Source organism: Globicephala melas, chromosome 19 (assembly GCF_963455315.2).
Source record: "Globicephala melas chromosome 19, mGloMel1.2, whole genome shotgun sequence".
Lineage (NCBI taxonomy): Eukaryota > Metazoa > Chordata > Mammalia > Artiodactyla > Delphinidae > Globicephala > Globicephala melas.
Window position 1 is genome coordinate 34,892,351 of NC_083332.1, and position 23,977 is coordinate 34,916,327.

General features: G+C 42.3%; 1 protein-coding gene across 9 annotated transcripts in view; it reads left to right on the top strand.

Annotated features, from left to right (window-relative positions):
• NUP93 (nucleoporin 93) overlaps window positions 1-23,977 on the top strand; it is a 127,074-nt gene that overhangs the window by 89,348 nt on the left and 13,749 nt on the right. For all 9 annotated transcript variants that reach the window (XM_060289743.1, XM_060289744.1, XM_060289745.2 and 6 more), the window contains 5 exons: window positions 4,385-4,513; window positions 15,452-15,526; window positions 18,184-18,273; window positions 20,006-20,145; window positions 23,620-23,752. In XM_060289743.1, the coding sequence (XP_060145726.1) occupies window positions 4,385-4,513; window positions 15,452-15,526; window positions 18,184-18,273; window positions 20,006-20,145; window positions 23,620-23,752 (567 nt within the window). The remainder of the gene's footprint in view (window positions 1-4,384; window positions 4,514-15,451; window positions 15,527-18,183; window positions 18,274-20,005; window positions 20,146-23,619; window positions 23,753-23,977) is intronic.

Sequence of the window (23,977 nt, forward strand, 5' to 3'; positions counted from 1 at the left end):
TTTCTGAAATTGGCAGTCTCTGAACGTTTTGCCATATTGAGGCTGAATGTGCAGCCAGCCAAAACATTTAAGTGACATACCACAGTGCAAAATGTGTGCATATGTGTTTGTGAGGGAGATGTTCCGGTGTTGGGAGCTGGCCCTGGTGGGGAACCTTTTACCTGTCTGGACACCAGAGGCTGCTGCTGAACAAGAATCATTTTCAAACAAAAAGGTGAGCAGCTTTTTGGCATTATTGGTGGTAATTTCACGTTTGAATAAGTTGCCAATATCCTGCTGAAATGCCAAGAAAACAAGCTACAAAACCACAAATGTGTACTATCTTTTCCCATTTGGTGCATCCTAGCAAAAACAGAACAACATTATCAGAACATATGTAGAGTTTCTAAACGCCAGCAACAGCTCAATAATAAGTGGGTGTGAAGTGAAAGCAGGTTGCCCTCTTCCCTTTATGAAAATGGGGTTCGAGTGCTCCCCACCTGTTCTTAATTCAGTTGCCCAGTTCTTTCCCTGCCTTCCTTTCTTAACTATGTTCAAAGAGGTATAGTTCCCCACATAACTTGAAAGATTCGGATTTAATTTTTTTTTTTAATATATCTGAGGTCTGCCTGTCTTGACAATGACAATTTTTTTTTTTTTTTTTTTGGTTGCACTGGGTCTTAGTTGTGGTATGCAAACTCTTAGTTGCAGCATGCCTGTGGGATCTAGTTCCCTGACCAGGGATCGAACCGGGACCCCCTGAATTGGGAGCACAGAGTCTTTACCACTGTGCCACCAGGGAAGTCCCCGGATTTAATTTATAATAGTTTCTCCACTGCTTTGTCATTTTCTGTGGTTTGTCTTTCCTTATCCCTGCTATTCCTGTCTCTCACCTTGTCTCAGACCCTCACTGTCCTCCTTTTCTCTTAGTTCTTAGCTCTTTTGAGTAGCTCTGTTGATTCTCTCTCATTAACTCCTCTGGTTGACATTCTCCTTTGCACCTGATCTGGTGGTTCAGATGTGGGTCTAAAGGGAATAGACTGGAAGAGGGCAGATGGGTGGCTGATCATCCCTGATTAGCCCACAAATTGGATGTTCCATTATCTCTAATGTAATTAAGATAAGCTGGGGGTGGCATGGTGATGGGAAGAGAATTTTAATGTTGGGCCATTTATTTTTATTTGAAGCTCCTTATCACACTAATGATGAATGGAACGACAGTGCCGTTTGTTCAGGTTGTGGAGCCGTTTCTAAATGAGTAGCCTGGCATATTTCTCAGATACATCTGAGGATTTGAGCCCAGAAAGCTGCCAGTTTTCAGAGTATTTCCTGTGTTCTTGAAGCAGGAGCTCTTGGCACACAGGTGGGCAGCTTGATTAACAGGGGATGGTTAATTCCCACTGTTGTCGCCCTGACCCTTACGTGATGCTGGAAGTCTGCCCCTGCCATCCTCATCAACAGTGTCTCTGAGACAGATTGTGTTTTCTTCAATTGCCTTTAGTGCTCTGCTATTCTTTATCAGCCAGAGGACTTACCCTTAAGAAAAATTCTTGTGACACTGTGGTGTCCTGGGTCAGTGGCAGCGCTTAGTCAGTGCCTCACTTCCTATTACAAGTTTGCAAAGCTGTATGGTATGCCAGCCCTCCACCTCCTTATTTCAGCCCTCCCTGGTCCTCCTGCCCCATGACCCTCTTATTTTCCCTTTCTGGGACAGGTTCAAGGTTAAGGAGGTGGATGCCCACTAAATGGAAGAGTTTTAGAAGAAATGTGGTTCAACATGTGCACTATTTCTGGATAGCTTCTAGGGAAACTACCTTTTCCCCTCACCTCTACCCCACCTCTCTATTCCAGCATACTTTTCTCTGTTCAAAATGCATAGCTTTCATGTTTAAGGTCACTAATGTAGCAAGAGAAAATGATTTTTCTCCGGGTATATTTTTCAATCCAGGCGACTTGGAGTGGTCCATTCTGCCTGACCTTCAGTGGGAAGAAAACCAGATGAAAGACTGTTTTTAAAGTTTTTGATAGCCATTTCTTTTTTTGTCTTTACAATACATGTTAGAAAAGAGATCCATTGATAGATGGACCAAATTTGCAAGATGTGCCAACCTTCTTCCTAATCATTTTTGTGGGTTTCTTTGCAAGATGTGCCAACCTTCTTCCTAATCATTTTTGTGGGTTTCTGTTCTCTTTTTCACATTTTAATAAATATTGGTCCACACTCAAACATCCCATTTGTAGAAAGGGTATATGATTTTTCTGATAGTTTCCCAGAGCTCATATATATGAATATTATCAGTATAAATTATCTGCATTGTCAAAATAAAGCAGGCATTACTAATACTCATACTCTTGGTGCTGCCTAATTAGATGCCAATCTGATTGTAAATGAAATGGCTTTTTGAGAAGTGGGCTTAAGCTGATGGGAAACCTGGTCTGCCAATTGAAGAATAATAGGCTAAGAATGGTTATGATTCAGTATGTCTCTATAAGTTGCTTTAATCTCCTCAGAGGGGTTTTGGTTTTGCTTTTGTTTGGGGTTTTTTTTTTTTCCTGTTTTTTTGGGGGGTGTGTGTGTGTGTGTGTGTGTGTGTGTGTGTGTGTATTTTCTGCCTTCCTTCTTCCCTTCCTCTTTTCTTTAACCACTCTCCTAGATTTTTTTTTTTTTTTTAGTTATTTTTGGCTGTGTTGGGTCTTTGTTGCTGCGTGTAACGGAGGGCTTTCTCTAGTTGTGGTGAGCAGGGCTACTCTTCGTTGCGGTGCACGGGCTTCTCACTGCAGTGGCTTCTCTTGTTATGGAGCACGGGCTCTAGGCACATGGGCTTCAGTAGTTGTGGCACGCAGGCTCTAGAGTACAGGCTCAGTAGTTGTGGTGCACAGGCTTAGTTGCTCCTAGGCATGGGAGATCTTCCCGGACCAGCGCTTGAACCCATATCCCCTGCATTGGCAGGCAGATTCCTAACCACTGCACCACCAGGGAAGCCCCCCTTCCTCTTTTCTTTGTTTTCCTTCTTTCTCTTTTTTTCTTTTCCTTCTGAGTGCCTTTGTTTTGGCAACCTGCTGTGTCACCAGCAGATAGAAGTGAGGTTTGCCAGACATTTCAATAGTGACTTTGAGAAGACTGATAGGAAACCTAATTGCAAAAGGCTCTGTTTTTTCTTTTACTGATTTGCTTCCTCATATGAAGATATTACTGTTTCTTAAAAAAATAGACACTGGGAGAATCTTACTTTTTGTCTTATCTTAGAGGCTCGTTAAATCTTAAGATACCATTGACTTTATAATCCGTCATTATTTTATGTACTACAAAGAAAAAGTACTTCAATTTAAGCTTTTGACATGCTATCAATTGTAATATGTAGCCTAATTTCAGAGGTTTGAAGAAGATATTTATCTTAATAAGCACATGAAAAGATGTTCAGCATCACTACTTATTAGAGAAATGCAAATCAAAACCATGAGTTATCACCTCACACCCATTAGCATGGCTGCAATCAAAAAAACCCAGAGAATAGTGAGTATTGGAGAGGATGTAGAGAAATTGGAACCTTTGTGCACTGTTGATGAGAATGAAAAATGGTACAGCCTCTTTGGAAACATTATGCAATCGCTCAAAAAATTAAACAGTATGACCATCTGATCCAGCAATTCCATTTCTGGGTATGTATCCCAAAGAATTGAAAGCGGGAATTTGAAGAGATATTTGTACACCCATGTTCACAGTAGCACGATTCACAATTACCAAAAATTGGAAGCAACTCAAGTGTCCATGGATAGATGAATGGATAAACAAAATGTGGTGTGTACATACGGTGGAGTATTATTCAGCCTGAAAAAGGAACGAGACTGTATATGCTATAACATGGATGAATCTTGAGGACATTTTGCTAAGTGAAATAAGCCAGACATAAGAAGACAAATACTGTATGATTGCACTTCCATGAGGTACCTAGAAGTGGTCAAAATCATAGAGACAGAAGTAGAATGGTGGTTGCCTGTTACTGGGGGAGGGTGGGAATGAAGATATTGTTTAATGGGTGCAGAATTTCATTTTTGCACGATGAAAAGAGTTCTGGAGATGTATGGTGGTGATGTTTGCACAGCCGTGTGAATGAACTTAATACCACTGAACTGTACACTTAAAAAGGGTTAACATGGTAAGTTTTATTGTTAAGTGCATTTTGCCACAATTAAAAAAAAATGTAATGTGTTAGACTTGATGAAATAGGGCATGTTGCAAACAGTTGTCAGTAAATTCTTTAAGGATAATTTAAAATAGATTGCTTTTGCTCCACTTATGGAAAGATGGCAGATCTGGAGGGCTTTGGATTTCTGTTGCGCTTCAAGGGAAACCGTGTTCTTTGTCTTCTCATTTGGGTCATCTCTCTCTGCTCCTCTCCAACAGACCTTTGGCATGGCTGAGGAGTACCATCGAGAGTCAATGCTGGTTGAGTGGGAGCAAGTGAAACAGCGGATTCTCCACACCCTGCTGGCATCGGGAGAAGATGCCCTTGACTTTACTCAAGAAAGCGAGGTAGGTTGAGTCCAGAAGGTAAACCACGATGAAAACTGTGAGGTCAGAGAATGCTTGTCTGCTTGACTACTGACAGTCCTGGCACGGTTGATCACTGTCTCCTCCTTGAAACCCTCTTTTCATTGCCTTCCAGATGCCCACATTTGCCTGGATTTCCTCCAACATGTCTGGCTGCTTCTGCTCAGCCTCTTTTGCTGAATTTTCCTCAAATTCCTTGACTCCTAGGTGTTTGTGTGTCCCAGGACTCAGTCCTTGACCTGTTCTTGTTTCTTCCTCAGTCACTGCCCCATTGATCTCATCTGGGCTTGTGGTATTAAATACCATCTATGTACTTGAAGACTTAAATTTATATCACAGCCCCAAACACCCCCAGACTCATTTTTCTAGTGGCCTTCTTGGCTGTACTCAGATGTCTCAGAGCCATCAAGCTAAACATGTTTAGAATTGAGTCATGGTAGCAACTGCCCTCAACTCCCTCCTGGCATCAACCTTCTTTTCTCAGAGTTTATCCTCTTCATAAAGGGCAGTTGCAGTTTTTCACTTGCTCAGATCAAACACCTCAGATTCATTTTTGTCCTCCCTTTCTCTCACCTAGACTCTCTTACATGTTGGCAAATTTACTTAACCCTGCTCTCAAAATATACCCAGAATCCAACCACTTCTTACCACCTCTGCTGTTAGCACTCTGGTCCAAGTCACCATCATCTCTTGTTCACATTATTGGACTAACCTCCTAACTGGTTTTTCCATTATCTATTGCTATGTAACCAATCACTCCAAACCGTAGTGGCTGAAAACAATCATTTAGCTTAGCTGCATTTACCAGAAATAGTTCAGGGTCTCTTGAGGCTGTGGTCAAGATGTTGGCTGAGGCAACACTCATTGCAGGGCTAAACTCGGGGAGGATCCACTCCCAGGCTCACTCACATTCCTCTTGGCAAGCCTCAGGTCCCCTCTGGCTCTTGGCTAGGGACGTCAGTTCCTTGTCATGTGGGTCTCTCTTGTGTTGCTCACAGCATGGTAGTTTGCTTCCCCTGGAGCAAGAGTGAGGGATCCAAGGAAGAGCTAAAGGGCCCCCAAGACAGAAACCACGGTCTTTCCGTGACTTAATCTTGAAAGTAATATCCTGTCGCTTTGCTTTGATCAAGGTAAGTCACTAAATTCAGCCTGTGCTCAAGGAGAGAGGATTAAACGAGGGCTCGGATCCCAGGAAGTGGGGATTATTGGGAGCCATCTTAGAGGTTGTCAGCCACACTGGTCTCCCTGCTTTTGCCCTTGTACAGTCTTTTCAACACAACAGCCAGAGTGACGCTATTAAGACACAGGCTAGATCGTGTCACTCCTCCGTTCGGGATCCTCCAGTGACACCCATCTCACTTGGAGTGAAAGCCAGAGTCTTTACCATGATCTCTAAGTCCCTACCTGACCTGGTCTTGTTGCCTCTCGCAGCTCAAGTTATTCTGCTCTCCCTGTTGCTCTTGCTGCTCCAGCCAAAGAAGCTCGTTGCAGGTTCCTTGAACGAACCGGGTAGGCTTGCTTCTGCCTCAGGTCCTCTGGGCTTCCTGTTGCTTGTGCCTAGAAGGCTCTTCCCCCAAATAACTGCATGGCTGTCTCCCTCACTTTCTTCACATATTACCCAGTGCCATCTCAGTGAGGCCTTCCAGGGCCTTGATATCTGAAATCCAAACCAACCTTTCCCCATTCAGCACTTTCTATATCCCCTTTTCTTGCTATATTTTTCTTTTTTCTTTTCTTTTTTTTTTTTTTTTGTGGTACGCGGGCCTCTCACTGCTGTGGCCTCTCCCGTTGCGGAGCACAGGCTCCACATGCGCAGGCTCAGCGGCCATGGCTCATGGGCCCAGCTGCTTCGCGGCAGGTGCGATCTTCCCGGACCGGGGCACGAACCCGCGTCCCCTGCATCGGCAGGCGGACTCTCAACCAGTGCGCCACCAGGGAAGCCCTATATTTTTCTTTTTAGCACTTCTTCACTTTAAACCATTGTATGTGTTTTATGTCTTTGTATTGCTTACTGTCTGTTTCTCACAGTAGAATGTAAGCTTCATGAAGGTAAGGATTTTTGTTTGTTGTGTTTACTCATATCTCCAGTGCCTAGAAGAGTCCCTGGAACATATTAGATGCTCTAGAAATATTTGTTGAATAAATCATTTGGCCTTAGCTAACTTTGTGCTAACCAGAGTATTAGGGATATGTTGAAACAGTGTGATTTTAGAGTGGGTATGTTTAATAGGGTTTATTTTAATTGCCAGTGTTCATTGATTGGTGGTGGTGCTAAGTTGAGGGGTTTCTCCTCTTTAAAATCGAATTCTTTTTTTTAAAAATAAATTTATTTATTTATTTATTTTTTGGCTGTGTTGGGTGTTCATTTCTGTGCGAGGGCTTTCTCCAGTTGCAGTGAGCGGGACCCACTCTTCATCGCGGTGCGTGGGCCTCTCACTGTCGCGGCTTCTCCTGTTGCAGAGCACAGGCTCCAGATGTGCAGGCTCAGTAGTTGTGACTCAGTAGTTGGGCTTAAGCCCAACTAAGTAGGGCTTAGTTGCTCCACGGCATGTGGGATCTTCCCAGACCAGGGCTCGAACCTGTGTTCCCTGCATTGGCAGGCAGATTCTTAACCACTGCGCCACCAGGGAAGCCCTAAAATCTAATTTTTTTAAAGGCAATGTATTCATATGACTCAAGAACTAAAGAACCCTGTCCCCAGAAGCTCATTCCCTCCTCACTTTGCCTCTCCCTGGAAGTAATCACTATTATTACTTTCTTGTGTAATATTTCGAGTCTCTTTATATGAATACAAGGCAATATATTATCTTCCCTCCTTCTTAAACAAAAGTTATTTTACTATATGCTCTGTTCTATATCATGTTTTTTTCACTTATTTATCCTGGAGATCTTTCCTGAGAGGGATTTGAGGCTGCATCTTGGGATCAGCAGGAAAGTGTGTCGTGCTTGATTAGTGATGTCTGCCCTTGTGCCAGTGGGAGCTGTGACTTAACCACACATTTACCACGCTGGTGCTGGGGAGAGAACAGCCCTGGGGTTCAGATCCTAGCTTCACCACTGACTAGTTCTGAGACCTCATCCAAGTTATTTAATCCTGCAGACATTTAATGTCTTCATTGGTGAAATGGGATTATTGGGAAGATTAGTGATAACATAAAGCACCTGACTCATAATGGGCGTCCCTTACTATTGTTTTAAAGTAAGTAGTTTCAGATAATTTGGAGGTGCAAGTTAAAAATTATAATGTCACAAAAATTATAGCGTTAAGACATTTCAAGTAATATTGCCAGTGCTTCCTGATAAATCTTTTTACCAGAAGTTGTTTCTTAACTAGCTAGCATTCTTTTCTCATGGGAGATAGGACAACTAAGGCTCAGAGAGATGTGTAATATGCTGGTGAGATCCAGGACTATTGGCTTCTAGGCCATCGTTCTGTTGAAGTCTGGGTCAAAGGTGGGTAGCTTGGCAGTGTGTCGTGCCTGCAGGGTAACTTCACACATCCTGTATCTACAAATTTGCTCCTGATTTAAAAACCCAGTTTTTCTATTAAATTAGCCCCCCAAATAAATAGATGCTAAAGTCATTTATCTTAGGAAATTACTCATTAATGACCCTGTTCCACATTTCTTAGACTCAAAGATTTCAAAGAAGAGTAGAGTCTTTGGGAAAAAAGAGCTAATGTATAAAATCCTTGGCTAGCCTAATGTTTCTTTCTCAATTTCTTGTGAGTCTGGGCAGATAAGTAGAACAGCTCATGGTTTTATAAACTTCATTTTTTAAAATTGTGTTAATAGGTTGTAGTCTGTATTGGGATTTGGAAGTAATTATAAGCTGCTAATGAGATATTCTTTCTTGATTGCTCTTGTCTTAAAATAGACTAATCTATTTAGTAGACTCTGCTTCCTTGACCTCGAGTCCTCCCTCTTGGAAGGGAGTTATTGATGCTTTTGCTGTTGTCTGTTGTGACACCTAGCGGAGTGGATAGCTTTGCTGAAAAAGCTGGCAAATGATGCAGATGGTTCTTCAGATAATCCAGGGAACTGCCATTTCTGGAACCTTGTAGGTTTTGTTGTTTGTTGCTGTTTTGAACTTTTTTCCTGAAGTATAACATATATACAGAAAAGTATGCACTTCTTAAGTATACAGCTCAATGAGTATACCAAAAGGGAACACACCCAGATGAAGAAACAACATTGTTGGCATCCCAGCATCCCCTGTTCTGTGCCTTTTCATTCACCACCCCTCACCACCACCACCAAAAGAAACACTGTCCTAACTTCTGATGTCATAGATTTTTGCCTGTTTTTAAACTCTGTGTAAATGGAGTCATATGGTATGTACTCTTGTTTCTGGCTTTTGCTTAACATTCTGTATATTGTTACATGGTAGTTGAAGACTATTCATTCTCATGGCCGAATAGTATGACTGCAATCTGTTTATCCATTCTGATGTTGATGGACATTTGGATAGTTACCAGTTCTTAGCTTTTATAAAGAGTGCTATTGAGAGCATTCTTGTACCTGTCTTTTGGTGAACATACGTTTGCACATCCATTGGGCACATCTAAGCGGGCAATTGCTGGGACAGAGGGTACACATATGTTCAACACTGTTCCAAAACAGTTTCTTAGTGTACCCTCCCACCAGCACTATGAGAATTCTCTTTGTTCCATACCTTTGCCACACTTGGTATTTTTTGTCTTTTTCAGTTCAACCGTTCTGGTGGATATGTGGAAGAACCATGTTTTTACAGGTTTTTTCCGTGTAATTTTCTTCAAAATGATGGAAAGGTGGTATTATCTCCACTTGGGCAGGCACCTTCTCTGCCCTCTTTGTAAGAAACCGCAGAGTGTGAAGGCCTGAGACAGGCTTTGGAATTCTGCAGGCCTAAGTTCCCGGGGCTCTCCCGGGAACCTCCCTGTTCTCATCCTCATTGTAAAAGGCCTCTCTTGAAGAACCGTTGGAAGGAACGTAGAACGTGTGTAAGGTGCCTGGCCCAGAGCTGATATAGAGTGCACGCTCAGCATATCGCAGCACTCTTTATGGTGGTGGCTGGTATTTGGTAAGCTACACACTATTAAGTTTATTTTTATCATTTTAATATGGATCTATCCCTTTTTAAGTGTCCCTTGACCTATAAAGTCACTAGGAATGAAAAAAAATCTCAGGACATAAGTAGAAGAAATAATTAAAGCATGACTTGCCATCTAAACCATTCTTTCCTGGGCACTTTATTGTCAAGAATAAGGTTGTTGGAATCCAAAGAGTCATTAGCTAGGAAAGAGGCTTCCAGTCATTTTGAGCTGACCTTATATTTGAAGGAAAATGTCCAAATTTGGTTAATTTAATATGAAGAGAGGCTTGAGGCTTTTATTTTTAAGCAAAAATGAAGTAGGAGATGGTGGTTCCTGAATCATTTTTCCCCCAAGCCTTCCAATAACAGAAGAGCAACAACACGTTAGTAATATCTATTCCTGGCAAGTTTTAATAAGGGAAATGATGCTTCAGTAGCATAAATTCAATTTGGGAAGTTAATTTCCTTAGGATATCATTGAAGAAAAAGGTATAATTTTTAAAGAAAGGTAGGAATCGAAAGATTGTTAATAACTTTCCAGGTTGTAGTCTGAATAAAAATGATGTGCTTTGAAGCAAGAAAGAGACTCCTGGCTAAGAACTCCCATACCCTAGTCCTTGCGTCTGGCCTGTGGGGAAGAACACCCCCCGTCTGTGCTCCTTGCATGACACTACGGGCTTTGAGCATCGTTGAGAATCCTTGATATATCTTAGGCAACATTTAAAAGTAAATTTTTACCTAGCCTCAGTGTGTCGTGGCTGTACTGATATTAGACATAGTCAGTGGACGTTGCTTTAATGTATTGCTTTAATGTGTTGTCTGGAAAATGGCTCAGCCTAGCAAGCAATAGGCTCAGTAGAGAAGCTAAATTGTAGCTTAGTCATTACAGATAATGATGTGATGTGTGAACAGTGTGTGTTGAATGTAGTCTCTAATTTTGATCACTGACTTAATACCATATTTCACCAATTCCCAGTTACACATCTTTTCTATATTTTAACATCTCTGAAATCAGGATACACCTTAAATTCAGTGGTGTGTCATAGTTTGTCCGCATTTTTCTTTCCTAATGGTACATAAATAACATGATGCCTTGCAGTTGATGGTGTATTAGATTTGATGGAATACAGTAAAAATATAGACTGACAGTATGAGTTTGAAAACCCCAGACTAGATGATTCCAAGCTGTATTTTATGGCTCCCTGGTAGTTTCCTAATTTGTTTCATGTATTGGAATTTGAGTAGGATTTCAAGTATAGAAAGTGCTCAGCTGCTCTTTAAAAAAGAAGTTTAAAGAACACAACTCAACGGGCCCTTCATTTTGACATCAGGATATATCACATGAACACCTTCTTCTTGCACAGCGTTCTACTGGTAGAGATAGAGATAGAGATTGTGAAAATTCAGCTGCTCTCCTCTACCCCCAACCCAAACATAACCTCTGACATTCTATCCTTCCAATTCCCTCTCAGGTATTTATGTGCACATTTATACGTATATGTCCATCTGATCAGTTTATTATCAATTTACTCCATAAACGGCACCATTTTATATAATAAATGATTCTACTTAGCATTATGTTTTGATTTTTTTTAACTTATTTTGGAGCTTTTTCTAGGTTAGTACATGTAGGTGTCTGTCATTTTTTAGTGGCCGTAATAGATTTCATTGTATAAATGACCCAAGTATTCTGTCCGTTTTCTCCATGGAGAATGATGCTCCAGAAAAGTTAGATGTCATTACCCAAGGTCACACAGTTGGGTTGCGTTTAGAACCTGGGTCTTCTGGTGCCCAGTCAGTGTTTTTTCTGGTAGTACTGGGCTTCTGTGTACAGATACTGTAGCCAACTATTGTACATTAATTACTTTGGTTCTGTTTTGCTTACATAAAGCCAAAACATTCCACTTGGAAATTAAAAACTCTCTTTCTTCTGTAGTATCATCACATTTTCTTTTTACTCTGTACTTGTTTTGCTAGAAGTGAGTGCTACATTCATTTTTCCCTGCCTGGAATGTGCTCTCCTTGGGAAAAGAGATTTATTCATCCCTGGATATGTTATGTACAAAAGTATTGCTTGATAAAAGCTTGCAGTTCCCTCCTGCCACTCTCCAACCACATCCTGCCTGTTCAGGAATGTTCACTTAGAAAATGGCTGTTTGGGGAACACCAGGTACACTGAGAAGACCCTTCTCATGTCTGTGCTCCCAGAGACTGCTGTTTCTTCACATTATCTCCAGACTCCTGGGTGAGCCCCTTGTTGTTCTCTCTGGCCCTGCCTACCCATCTTCCCTGCCTTTCTGGTCTCTGATTCTGTGCTTCTGTTATCCCCACTGTGCTCCGATCAGGCCCCAATACAGAGAAAACCTGAAGAGTTTGGAATGTTATTCCCACACAGCATACCGGCGTCTCCTTTCCCCGCCCTCTAGCAGCTCCTGGCTTTGAAATTCCATTGAATGTTTGCTGGTTCCTCTGCTCAGGAATGTGCATGTACACATCCTGTTGATGGATAACTGACTTTGTGTGTGGTGAAATAGAGGCTCAGCCAAGGGCAAATGAAGGAAAGGTACGTTTGAAAACAAGGGCATTAGGCAAAATTAATTTAAATGGAAATTTGAAGGCCGAAAAACCAACTACTTTTTAAAATTAGGTTTTTAGTAGTACTGGAAAATATTTCTCAAGGCTGTTTATGTATATTTAGCTGAAACAACTGTGTCCTTGCAGAAGTGTTTAGCGCCATTCCCCCTCTCCTCCCCATTTATTCCCCCCAGTTAGGTTACTGGAATTAACAGGCTTAGTGCTCTGTTCTTTCAAGAGACTCGGGGATCATCAACTTTCAGAGAGTTCTGTTCCAGAAAGATGGCCACATTATAGAACAGTCCTCAAAATGCAGTGTTACTGGGAACACTCAGAATTAGTCCAGAAATAGAAAATGAGCTGCTGGGGGATTCTTTTCCTACAAGGAATGTGTTTTCATTGTAGAGGAGTGAGATGAGAATTTCCAGCCAGCACAAAGAAAATATCTTAGATTATGTTTCTGTAGTGTCTATATCTATCCACTGTTCAACATCTGATTTAGTCCCATGTTCATTATGGTTTATTTTTTATTTAAAAAGTGGTAACAGCTAGCATTTACTGGTCAAATGTTGGACAGTGAGCTCTTTCTACTTATTCCTACTTACTCCTTGTGAAATAAGTACTGTTTTCTTCCCAGTTAATTTAAGATTATTTCACAAATCTATGAGGGAGATACCATTGCTGCACCTGTGTTACAGCTAAAGAAACCCAGGCTCAAAAGAAGCAATATACTCAATCAAGATCACATAGCTAGTGAGTAGTGGAGCCAGGATTTCTAACTGCTACTCTCTCTTGTTCTTCGATGGCCATCCTTGGACAGTTGCCCCAGGCTGCCCTGGCTGGCAGTGTGGCCCCAGGCTGTGGGCACAAACCACGGCTCCACTACTTCCTATTAGAGTGACCTCTGGCAAGGTGCTTTCTGTGCGCTTTGGTGTCTTCATCTGTAAAATTGTTATAATAAAAGTATGTATCTCATAGGGTTGTGGAGTTAATACACAGAAATTAAGACAGTGCTTGGCATATAGTAGTTGCTCAGTAAGCGTGTCTGTTGTTACTATAACCTGATGGTTTTCAATCATTTCAGATAGGAATGCTTTCAGCTGTGAGTAACAGAAAACTTGAGTTTCTGTAGGTTGAATAGCGATTTATTTTTCTCACCTAACAAGTCTGCAGATGTGGAGAGTATGGGCCTTAATTCAGTAGCTCTGCAGTGCCATCAGAGGCACCTCCTTGTCTCTGTATACCACCATTTTTAGCACGGACACTTACTTTGGGCTCACAAGCTGATTGCTGCAGCTCTAGACAGCCTGTTTGCATTCAGGGGAGAAAGCTGAAAGGCCATGCCAGGCTCTTTTTTCTCCCTTTATCAGGAAAAGCAGAAACTGCACTAAGCCAGAATGTACTACCAGGCTTGTGCTTTCATCCGGTTGGCTAGAACCAGGGTTCATGGCCACTCCTAGCTGCAGTAGAGGCTGGGAAAGGGTAGTGTGTAGGGGTCAGCTGATGAGGACCTATTGTTAGAGTTTCAGAAAATTTGCCATCTAGTTGATACTACTTGGAATAGCTTGATTTCTGCCATGGTGGGAATATTTACACCAGAAACCAGCAAACGCTACAAGTCAAGTTCCCTTTCCCAAGCCAGTTGTTAAACATTTACCAGCACACCATTGGATATATTTAACTCCATATGCCAGAGTGGGAAGTGGCAGTGAGTAGAAGTGAGAGGTAGGGATGTGAAATGGTCATTGGGTCAGCCAAGCAGCAGCATCTTCCAAGCTTACCATTTGATGGAGAGAGTAAGATGCCAACATATGGAAAAGTTTATTAGTCCATTTTTTAGAAAGACTAAAGTTAACCTTTAGCTAAGCTTATTCCCTACTATAAACAAGTATGGATCAAAATTAGGTGTATTCTACTAGGTATATTAGTTATATTCTTAAATTTCCAATACATTGGTTTTTACTGTACTGTAGTGAGATCAAATTCGATATTTTGAACAGTAAACTGTTTAAAGCTCTTTTAATACCAATGATTGCAGAAAATCAGAGCTGGGGAGGACCTCTCGAGATTGTCTAGGACAGCCCCTTCATCAGCCAAAGGGAACCTGAGGCTCCAAGGATATGTGCTTTGCCCAGACGCCAAAGCAAGGGAGTGGAGCAGTCCTCCTGGAACCCAGGTGTCCTGACAATCCAGTGTTCATTCTAGAACCTGAGGGTTTACAGCCCACCTTTCTGCTTCCTGCTTCTTCCTATTCTCTGTCCTGCCCCAGTGCATGCTCGTGTTGGTATCCCTTTTACCAGCTTTGGTGGTGCTAGGAAGTTTTGCTGCTATCTGTCATGTGTCTCCCAGGAAACCTACTTTAAACTGCTTTGTTTTAGATTTTAGAGAATAGAGCATTGCTTTTTTTTTTTTTTTTAAATGAGAGAAGCTTGAAGAATTTGATCTTTGCTGCAGTACAGTACAAACTAATATTGGAAATTTAAGAATATGCCTAATATACCTAATTGGAACATACCTGATTTTGGTCCATATTTTTTTACAGTAGGGAATAAACTTAGCTAAAAATTATCTTTAGTCTTTCTTAAAAAAGACTAATAATTTTTTCCATATGTTGGTGTCTAACTCTCCCCATCAGATGGTAAGCTCTTTGGGAACAGCCTCTGTGGGCTGTCTTGTCATCCTGTGGGGATAGATGTGTACACACTGTGCATGTGGCAGGCAGACACTTGGCAGATGTTTGCTGAATGAATGAATGCCCAACTTAGGCTGGCTTCATATCTTCAGATGCATAAAGTTCATCAGTAGCTGTTGTCTTAGTGTGGACTCTAGATAGGAAATGTCTGAATCCTGGTATTGTGACCCTATAAACTCCATTTCGTCAGCTATCTGATCTGAGTGATGGAAACAGGAGACCCACATACACCACAGCCTCACTGGTGTAAAGACATGGAGGGGGAAGATGAGGTGGACTGGGGGATTGAAACCGAATGTTACAAAGAGGTGCCTTTCCAGAAACAGTTACTGAGATATCCTTACAGCTTCTCCAGCCTCCTGTTATTTTTGAGTTGAGTCCCATGCCTGCTCCCTTCTCATGTGATCATGGTAAGAGAGTTGCCTTCTGTTGAAGCCCCTAAAAATCATCGTTTTGAGGAAGTCTGACTAGGAAACAGAAACAGCTTTGTTAAAGACAAACATATGTTTATAGTTTTTTTTTTTTTCTTTACATGACTGAATGCTGTTCTGAACCAATTCTGAATGTGTATTTCTGTACAGCCAAGTTACATCAGTGAGGCGGGACCCCCTGGTCGAAGCTCTCTGGACAGCATTGAGATGGCCTATGCCCGGCAGGTGAGTGTGTTCTCAAGGAAGATCGAATCCAGGAAAATCCTCTATGAGCCCGCTGGGAAGTAAAAGAGAACACAGACTTCATGTGAAAGTCCAGCCCTGAAAACAAGTTGGGTTTTCATTCAGAGGATGCGTTAATATTTTACCATCTAGGTCCCTGGAGAAGTCTATCAAATTGGGTAATAGAATGACTCAGGTTTGATTTAAGGAAATTGAAATCTGCCTCACACACTGACCAAGGCATCTCATTTTGCATTTGGCAACAGCCCATGTACAGTAAAGCTTTGAGTAACTGCACTGCTAAGTAAATGGAGTTCTGTATTAACTATCACCTGGTCGGTGAATGGTATTATCAGAAATGCTTCTTCACCCCGTTGTAGAGAGAAATTTTCTGAATGCTTTTCTGCCTTGGTAAGCATAATGTACTCACCATTACCTGATATTACTGTCCTGGAGAAGCTTATGATATTTGGGGGGTTGTGGTATATCATGACCATGCGATAGTTTGAGTATGGATTGAGACACTTTGTGGTAAAGCTCTGGGACTCTGTTGACTGAAACTGCCCTTAGGACAGTACATACCTGGAATTGACTTTTTGAATAAAGCAGTGCTGGCCACCTGTGTATTTTATTCTAATTTGCTGCTTTGCTGCACAAAGTATCAAGAAGGGGAAACAGTCTTGTTTCTTGAATTGAGGGTGGTGGGCTTCCATCCCCTTTAAATTGTCCTGCACCAGCAGTGACCAAGGAACATCTGTTCTGTCGTGACCAACTCCCACGATTCTTTTTCTTTTTTAATAAATTTATTTATTCATTTGTTTTTTATTTTTTTATTTTGGCTGTATTGGGTCTTCATTGCTGTGCATGGCTTTCTCTAGTTGAGGCAAGCAGGGGCTACTCTTCTTGCAGTGCACGGGCTTCTCATTGCGGTGGCTTCTCTTGTTGCGGAGCACAAGCTCTAGAGCGCAGGCTCAGTAGTTGTGACGCACGGGCTTAGTTGCTCCACAGCATGTGGAATCTTCCCGGGCCAGGGATCAAACCCTTGTCCCCTGCACTGGCAGGCGGATTCTTAACCACTGCGCCACCAGGGAAGCCCTCCCGCAATCGGTGCCACTGTGGCCCTCAGCATCACCCAATTCCTTTCTTCCGTCCAACCTGGGCTGGGGTGGGGTGGGGTAGGTGGAGACAAAAACACGTGGTGGCTATAGAGGTGAACAGGGGGAGGGGAGAAACTGCTAGACCCTGTGCCTTTGACAGAGGGATGCCGTAACTGAATTATTTGGTGAGCTGATGGTATTATCAGAGATCCTTCTTGTACCCCTTGTTGAGAAAAATGTTCTAAATGCTCTTTTTAAGCCTCTCTCCTTCAGCGTACCACTGCCAGTTCTAACTCTAGGCATCTGAAACCAGCCACATCAGCTTCCCTCACATAAGTCCCCCTCCTTCCAACTCCCTCATGTTTTACTGCTGGGCCTTCATTTATTTTTTCTTCAGTTTTTAGATCTTCTTTTTCTCCCACACTACATCTACATTTTTTTAAATTTCACTTTCATTATGTGACTGACTTCCATTGCCAATGGCACCGTCAGAATTCAGGCCTAATGAAATTACAAGCTTTTGAGGAGAGAAACCATGTATCTTCTGTGTCTGTGAAGACTAAAACTTCATAAAACTAAGGTTTACTAGCACTCAGGACACTGGAATGTCATGTATCTGTTTACATGGCTATCCCCTCCAGTGGAGAGCGAATCTTTATATCCCATGTTGAACACAGTACCCCAGGGAAGGCTCCTCATAAATGCTCATGAGTGAATAAACACCACGTTCTGGTTTAAAAACCGTTTCATTTAATCTTTATAACACTCCTGGAGGCTGCATGATGCTCTCCCCCATTTAGAGTAGAGGGAGGTAAGGTTTGACAGGGTCCTGACTTGTCTAACGTCACTACCTTGTTCAGTCCTCGGTAGAGCAAGGACTTCAGATGCAAAGAGTAGAACTTAATAGTTTTTACCATCATTATGTTGGTTTTTAAAAAATAAAATCCAAAGTAATATTGGCTTTTCCATTTGTTGAACGTCACATAGTTCCTTTTTCTTGAGAAAATTTTACTAAGGAGCTGGGATTCTTTCCCGAGAAACGGGTACTGCAGATGGGCAGCAACTGCTCTTATAAAACACGTGGAGGGCTGCGACCTGACAGTCCTTACTAAGTCCACAAGCCCTGGGCCTGGGGCCATTCAGTCCTTTTGCCAGAAAGATTACCAAATGTTTCCCTGGGTTCCTAGGAAGCAGCAGCAGGAGACCTTCCACTTTGGTCCTTGCTCTCTGGGACTGATGGTCTGCTGGGCAGAGCAATGCAGACCTGCCCGTGGGACTCCCCCCCCACCCCCGGGACCACCCTGCTCCCACTCCGCAGATGTTAGGAAGGCTGGTCTAGCGGCCAGCTTTCGTGGGTGTCGATGCTGCTTTCTGAAGCTTAGGCACAGAACTGGGAAGCTGGCCGGAGGCCTTGCCCTCCAGGCAGTGTGGATAGCTCAGCCACTCTGAGGAAGGAAAGCTTCTGACCATTGGGCAGAAGCTGGTTTCAGAACTGCTTCAAGGGGTTCTAAAAAGAAAAGGTGAAAATAGAATTTGTGCGATTTACTTTGCTTTTCCTTTCAGATTTATATCTATAACGAGAAGATTGTCAACGGACACCTGCAGCCTAACCTTGTGGACCTCTGTGCTTCCGTCACAGAGCTGGATGATAAGGTAGCGCCCAGAGCTGACCCGAGGAGACATGTGGGGTCTGGTGTTCCAATGGGATTAGCAGCTTGCTGACTTGGCAGAAATGTGCTGAAGAGAAACTCTATGCCCTGGAAGAAGATGTTAACTGTTCTTCAGAGTTTTATTTTAAATAATTTTGGGGTGGTGTTTTTGTTTTTGTTTTTGTTTTTTGCGGTACGCGGGCCTCTCACTGCCGTGGCCTCCCCCGTTGCTGGGCACAGGCTCCAGACGCACAGCCTCAGCGGCCATGGCTCACGGGCCCAGCCGCTCCGCGGCATGTGGGATCCTCCTGGACCGGGGCACGAACCCGCGTCCCCTGCATCGGCAGGCAGACTCCCAACCACTGCACCACCAGGGAAGCCCTTGGGGTGGTTTTTTGATGATGATCCTATATATATAGATATATAGATATATGTATCTTTATGCATCTGCAAAAGGCCCAGCAAAGCTGTGTTTGCTTTGAAGTTCTGTCAGGCTCCAGCTCCTCCCTGCCAGTTTCCCTCCTTAGACAGACTAACAGGCTCTTTCATGAGATGTGAATTGTAAAGGTGATGCGGTTTTCACACCAGTGAGCCCCTTGAACTTGACTCAGGTGGGGTCTTTAAAAGCCACTTGGTTCTGTTCCTCTCTGACTCCCCATCTTTATTCCTGTCCCTCAGTTCTTATCCTTGGCCAATTTTCTCCTGCTGGGGGAAAAAAATTAAAAAGGGGATGGATAGATTGGTAGGTGGCCAGGAGGAGGGGAGAAAGGAGGAAAGGCTGTAACGGAAGCAAGCACTCGTACACACTTTTTTTTTCCTTCAAAAATGCTTTATTTTTTTTTAATAGTAAATATAAGGCAATACAAACCCATCTAAAGAAAACAAGAATTTACCATCTCACCACCTAAAAAGGGTCACATTTAGGGTGGATTTTCTACAGTTTTTAATTTTTGAGGGAAACAGTGAAAACAGGATTTTCTCTTTTCCTTTGGAAAAGGTGTAAACCTGCTTTTTCTCTAATCGCTGCTGTCTTCCAAGGATTCTTTATATTTTGCAAAGCATTCAGGGAACACATTTTTAGGAGAGGTTTACAGCCAGGAGGATTCTGGGAAGAGGGAGTCCAGCTGTGTGGTGGTAACACACAGGAGAGATCACCAGTGCCTTTCCTGGGAGGCCACAGGAAGCCATCTTTTGAAGGGAGTGAATAGGCAGGAGAAAAGGAGGCTGTGCCACTCACACGGTGGGGTAAGAGCAGTGGACCCTGGAGAGCCTCTGGGAGGACAGAACCTGTATTATTTAGGTTAAACTCTTATTTTAAGCCTTAAAAAACTCCAGTGACCTTGTAAGGACTGAAATGCAGCTACTTGAGTTTAAACTCCTAGAGCTTTGGATGATTATAAATGTATTCACTCTCTCTTAAGGGATAACCCACTGAGATTCAGTGTTCTTGTTAGTTTTATGTGGTCTTAGTTATGTAGGTGGTTATGTCAGACCTGGAATAGTAATTGATCTGAAAACCAGCTCGAGACGGGGGCTGCTCGCAGGGAAGACGGGAGCTGGCAGCTGGCTGGGAAGAGGTGCGTCTTCTGTGCTGGGCTTGAGCCTGAGGACCTCAGACAGGACGTTAACCTCTTCCCTCTCCATGTCCCGCCTGCCTTTGAGTCAGATTGCCGTGAAGAACGAGGCAATTTCCCCGGCCCCACAGCATTGTCACATGCAGTCTCATTTATGTGCAGAACATCTCTGACATGTGGACCATGGTAAAACAAATGACAGACGTGTTGTTGACACCCGCGACTGATGCCCTGAAGAGCCGCAACAGCGTGGAAGTGCGCATGGAGTTCGTCAGGCAGGCCTTGGGATACCTCGAGCAGAGGTAAGGCAACGGCAGCACAGAGGCTGGCTTTAAAATCCCCCGAAGGCAGCCATTCTTGGGTTTCAAGTAGTCCTCAAGCTAAGTGCTGTGTAGCTGGTATAATTTAAACAAGGTTGAGCAAGTCTGAGAGGTGTTAGGCTGTTTTCAGAAACACTTCTCTACCAGAACTATTTATGCACCGATATAAAATCATTTTGAGTGGGAGCATTGAGCACTGTTAGGCTTTTCTTTTTCTCTTTGTCCACTCTCTGTCCCTCAGTACAGAGTCATGATTATTAGAGCACGATGCCTTGGGTCAGGATCCTTGTCCCTCCTGTGGTTCAGCCATTACTGCTTAGGCTCTTTGTTTTCTCTAGGCATTTTAATTTTCCCACCCAGCATTACCACCTTCAAACCTTAGGAAGGCCCCTTGATCCTTTGTTTTCCTTCTGGCTCTACTTGGTTAATCCTTGTGAGTCCAGATCCTTCCCGGCTGCCTCTGATTTGTGCCTGGGGTTTTTTTGCCATCTCCTCACTAATTGGAGTTGGTCACCAAGGGGTTTGTGGCTGTGCCCTTGTGCCCTAACTATTGTCCCCCTCGTTGGTAGGGCCCGTGCCATTCATCCACTCCCTGTGGACACTTCTTCTTCTGAATTGGCCAGCAGGGGTTGTCGTGAGCGTGCAACAGACCCTCTTTATTTCAGAGGCAGGGTGCTGGGCCTCTCTCTGTTAGCTCGAGAAGAGAAAGCCAAGCTGAATATACTTGCTCAATTGCAGTTCTTTGCTGCTGAGCCCATGCAGCTGCCAATGGCCTTGTAGTGTGGTCACCCTCTGTCAACAAAATAATAGTTCATTAGGAAGTCAAGGTAATTCAGACCTGGTACAGCACAGAGAGAACAGGTTTTTATACCAAATACTAAATTAATTATATAATGGCTACACGAGATGAACACCATCAGACATATTAAACCCGCTAGCCTCCATTCTGTTGTTAAGAAAAATCTGGAACTCCAAATGGTTTTTTATTGCTTCTAGCACAGGGCACAAAGAGTTCATAAAGTATTATATCAGGCTTTCACTAAATTTTTGTAATGTAAATTTCTAAGTCTTCAGCCATAAAGAACCTAATGTATATAGTGGTATTTATTTGCTACAAGTCAGCAAAATATGAGTCAGAAGTTATTACAGTATATAAAAAACATGAGGATTTTAGTTTTTAACGTGTGTACATATATGACTGCTCGTGACTGCTTTTTCTTCAGTAAACCTCATCCTTAACGTTGTTGCTTGACTTCACCAGTGGTACCAGGCTGCAGTTTTTGGTTTTATATATGTAAGCTATCCCATTTCTTTTATTATTCTTTTCATTTAGTTTTTTTGGAATTATGTTGTTCCATTAATTCCTTTAGCAGCACTTGGAGCTATTTGGGAGTTTCCTGTGAACAACTATTGTATGCTTATTTTCTTTTTCACTCTAGTAGCATCACTCTCGGATGGCATCCTTTTTAAGATTTGTTGTCCCTTTTGATAAAGGGAATATTTCAGATAATTGTACTCACTAAAAAAATTTTTTTTCTAATGCTAATCCACCGACAGTGTAACGTACGTACAGTATTTCAAGTGATATAATACACCAGGTGGCAAAGTAGACCTGGTCCCAAATTATTTTTGGGGTATAAGGCTGAAAATGTTGAGAAAACATAGCATTGTTTTGTTTCCTGCCATATTCCAAATTTGAAGCGAGGTACACATTTCTTAGCTCTCAAGGAATTTAGGCTCTGAGGCCCTTTCCAGCATGTGAGTTGTCTTCATTCGAGTTTGAAGAGAGCATCTGTTTGTCCTGGTTGCTCCAGGACTGTTCTGTAATCTCTTTTCCAACCTCTGCTTTTAACTACTTCCAGTGATGGCGAACTCATTTTGCTAAATTGAATTGTGTTCATTTTTCATTATGAAAATACTACATGACTGTTACAGAAATTTTGGAAGATGCCAAAAAGAGGACCTGAAAAAGGGAGCAGTCCCCTCTCCCCCGCCCAGAGGCCCCTGGCACCTTGTTGTATTTCCTTACCCCCACACCACCCCTGCCGCCTTTTTGGACATATGAATATTTTGTTTGATATGTATCTTTTACACAGCTTATGATCCAAATGTGTACAATATATGGTTTTATATAGTTTGCTTTTAAAATTTTTTGTCAGTATCATTTTTTATGACTACATCAATTTCCATTGAGTCTGTTTTCTGTAATTGACAGTTAGGTGTTTTTCTCTGTGTGTGTCTCTCTTTTTCTCTCTCTCACTCTCACTCTGTCTCTCTCAGTTGGTTATTATACTTAATGTGGTATAATATTAATATTATTATGTGGTTGAACATATGAAGCACCTGACTTTTTGAGGCAGTCTGTTTTGTTTTGGACAAGAAACATATTTAGAAAGTTCTTCAATGTATTAACCCCATGTTTGGGTATCTATAACTTGAACCATTTAATCTTAATATAAAAGCAATTTTAAAACACTGTAAAGGATTTTAAGAAACCTGCTAGCAAATAAATAAACAGGAAATGATAGAAAATCATTTGCAACCACCAGTGTGACAATGGGTTCAGCAAGGACCACCAGTGGAAACTATTGGGTGAAAGATTATTGGTGAACAGATTATTCACATGACCTCCAAGTATTACCCCATAGAGTACTTATTAATTACAAAGGGGGAAGGAGGTGCTTTTACAGTGGTGAAATCTGGTGGACAACACCTTTAACCAAGTGATCAAATTAAATGTTACCAAGAAGGGCAAAATGGTATTACCTGCCTCATTGTGGTGCTGTGTAGGTAGGGTTCTTGGCAAAAAAGTTGAACCTGAATCAAGTCATGAGAAACTATTCAGCTTGTGGGACATTTTACCAGGTAGCTAGTAGCCTGGATTCTTTTTAAAAGGTCAGTGAAGTATTTACAGATGAGGTAGCCACTGATTTCTATATTTCTATAACATTTTCAAATGGTTCAGAAAAAAAGTATGTGTGTTTGTATATGTGTGTATATCTACGTATATATAGAGAGAAAAAAAATCATACAAATATTAACAATTGGCGAATCTAAGTAAAGGATATATGAGCATTCTTTGGACTATTCATTTTTTTAGGTTTAAAATTTTTTGAAATGAAAAATTTGAAAAGATCCCACTAGAGCATTAGGCTGTGAGCTGGAGCAGTTATTATTCTGCACATTAGCCCTTAATGCATTTGAAGTCCACTATTATATTGCTCAAGGGATTCTTTTGAGTATCCGCAGTGATGAGAAATCTTCACAGTGGTCCACTGCCCAATGAATAAATAATGTAGTTTGCTTCATTAAGCATGCACTGTTTCCTCTTCTATGTTAGGTTGAAATCCAGGCCCTTCCCTGTGGAGTTCACAGTCTAATGTTTGTGGGTATGGACATAGATACATGTAATATGTGTTTTCAACCTCCCTTTTTTTGCCTTTAAATTTTTTCCAGTTATAAGAATTATACCCTTGTGACTGTCTTTGGCAACTTGCATCAGGCCCAGCTGGGCGGGGTGCCTGGGACTTACCAGTTGGTTCGAAGTTTCCTGAACATTAAACTTCCGGCTCCCTTGCCTGGACTTCAGGTATTGGCATCTTTCTCTATGTGAGTTACCTTCCCAGAGCAGTCTCTCTCGGATAGGCGTTTTCAGTTTAAATGAGGTTATGTGTGGGACCTACTATATGGAGAAGAGACCAGAGGGGGCAGGGAGAGAAGCTAGGAGACCTTGGGAGACTGGTGGTGCAGGAGTCCAGGTGATAATGGTGGTCGCTCAGCTTAGGGTGGAGGAGGGTGCAGGGGGATGATGTCA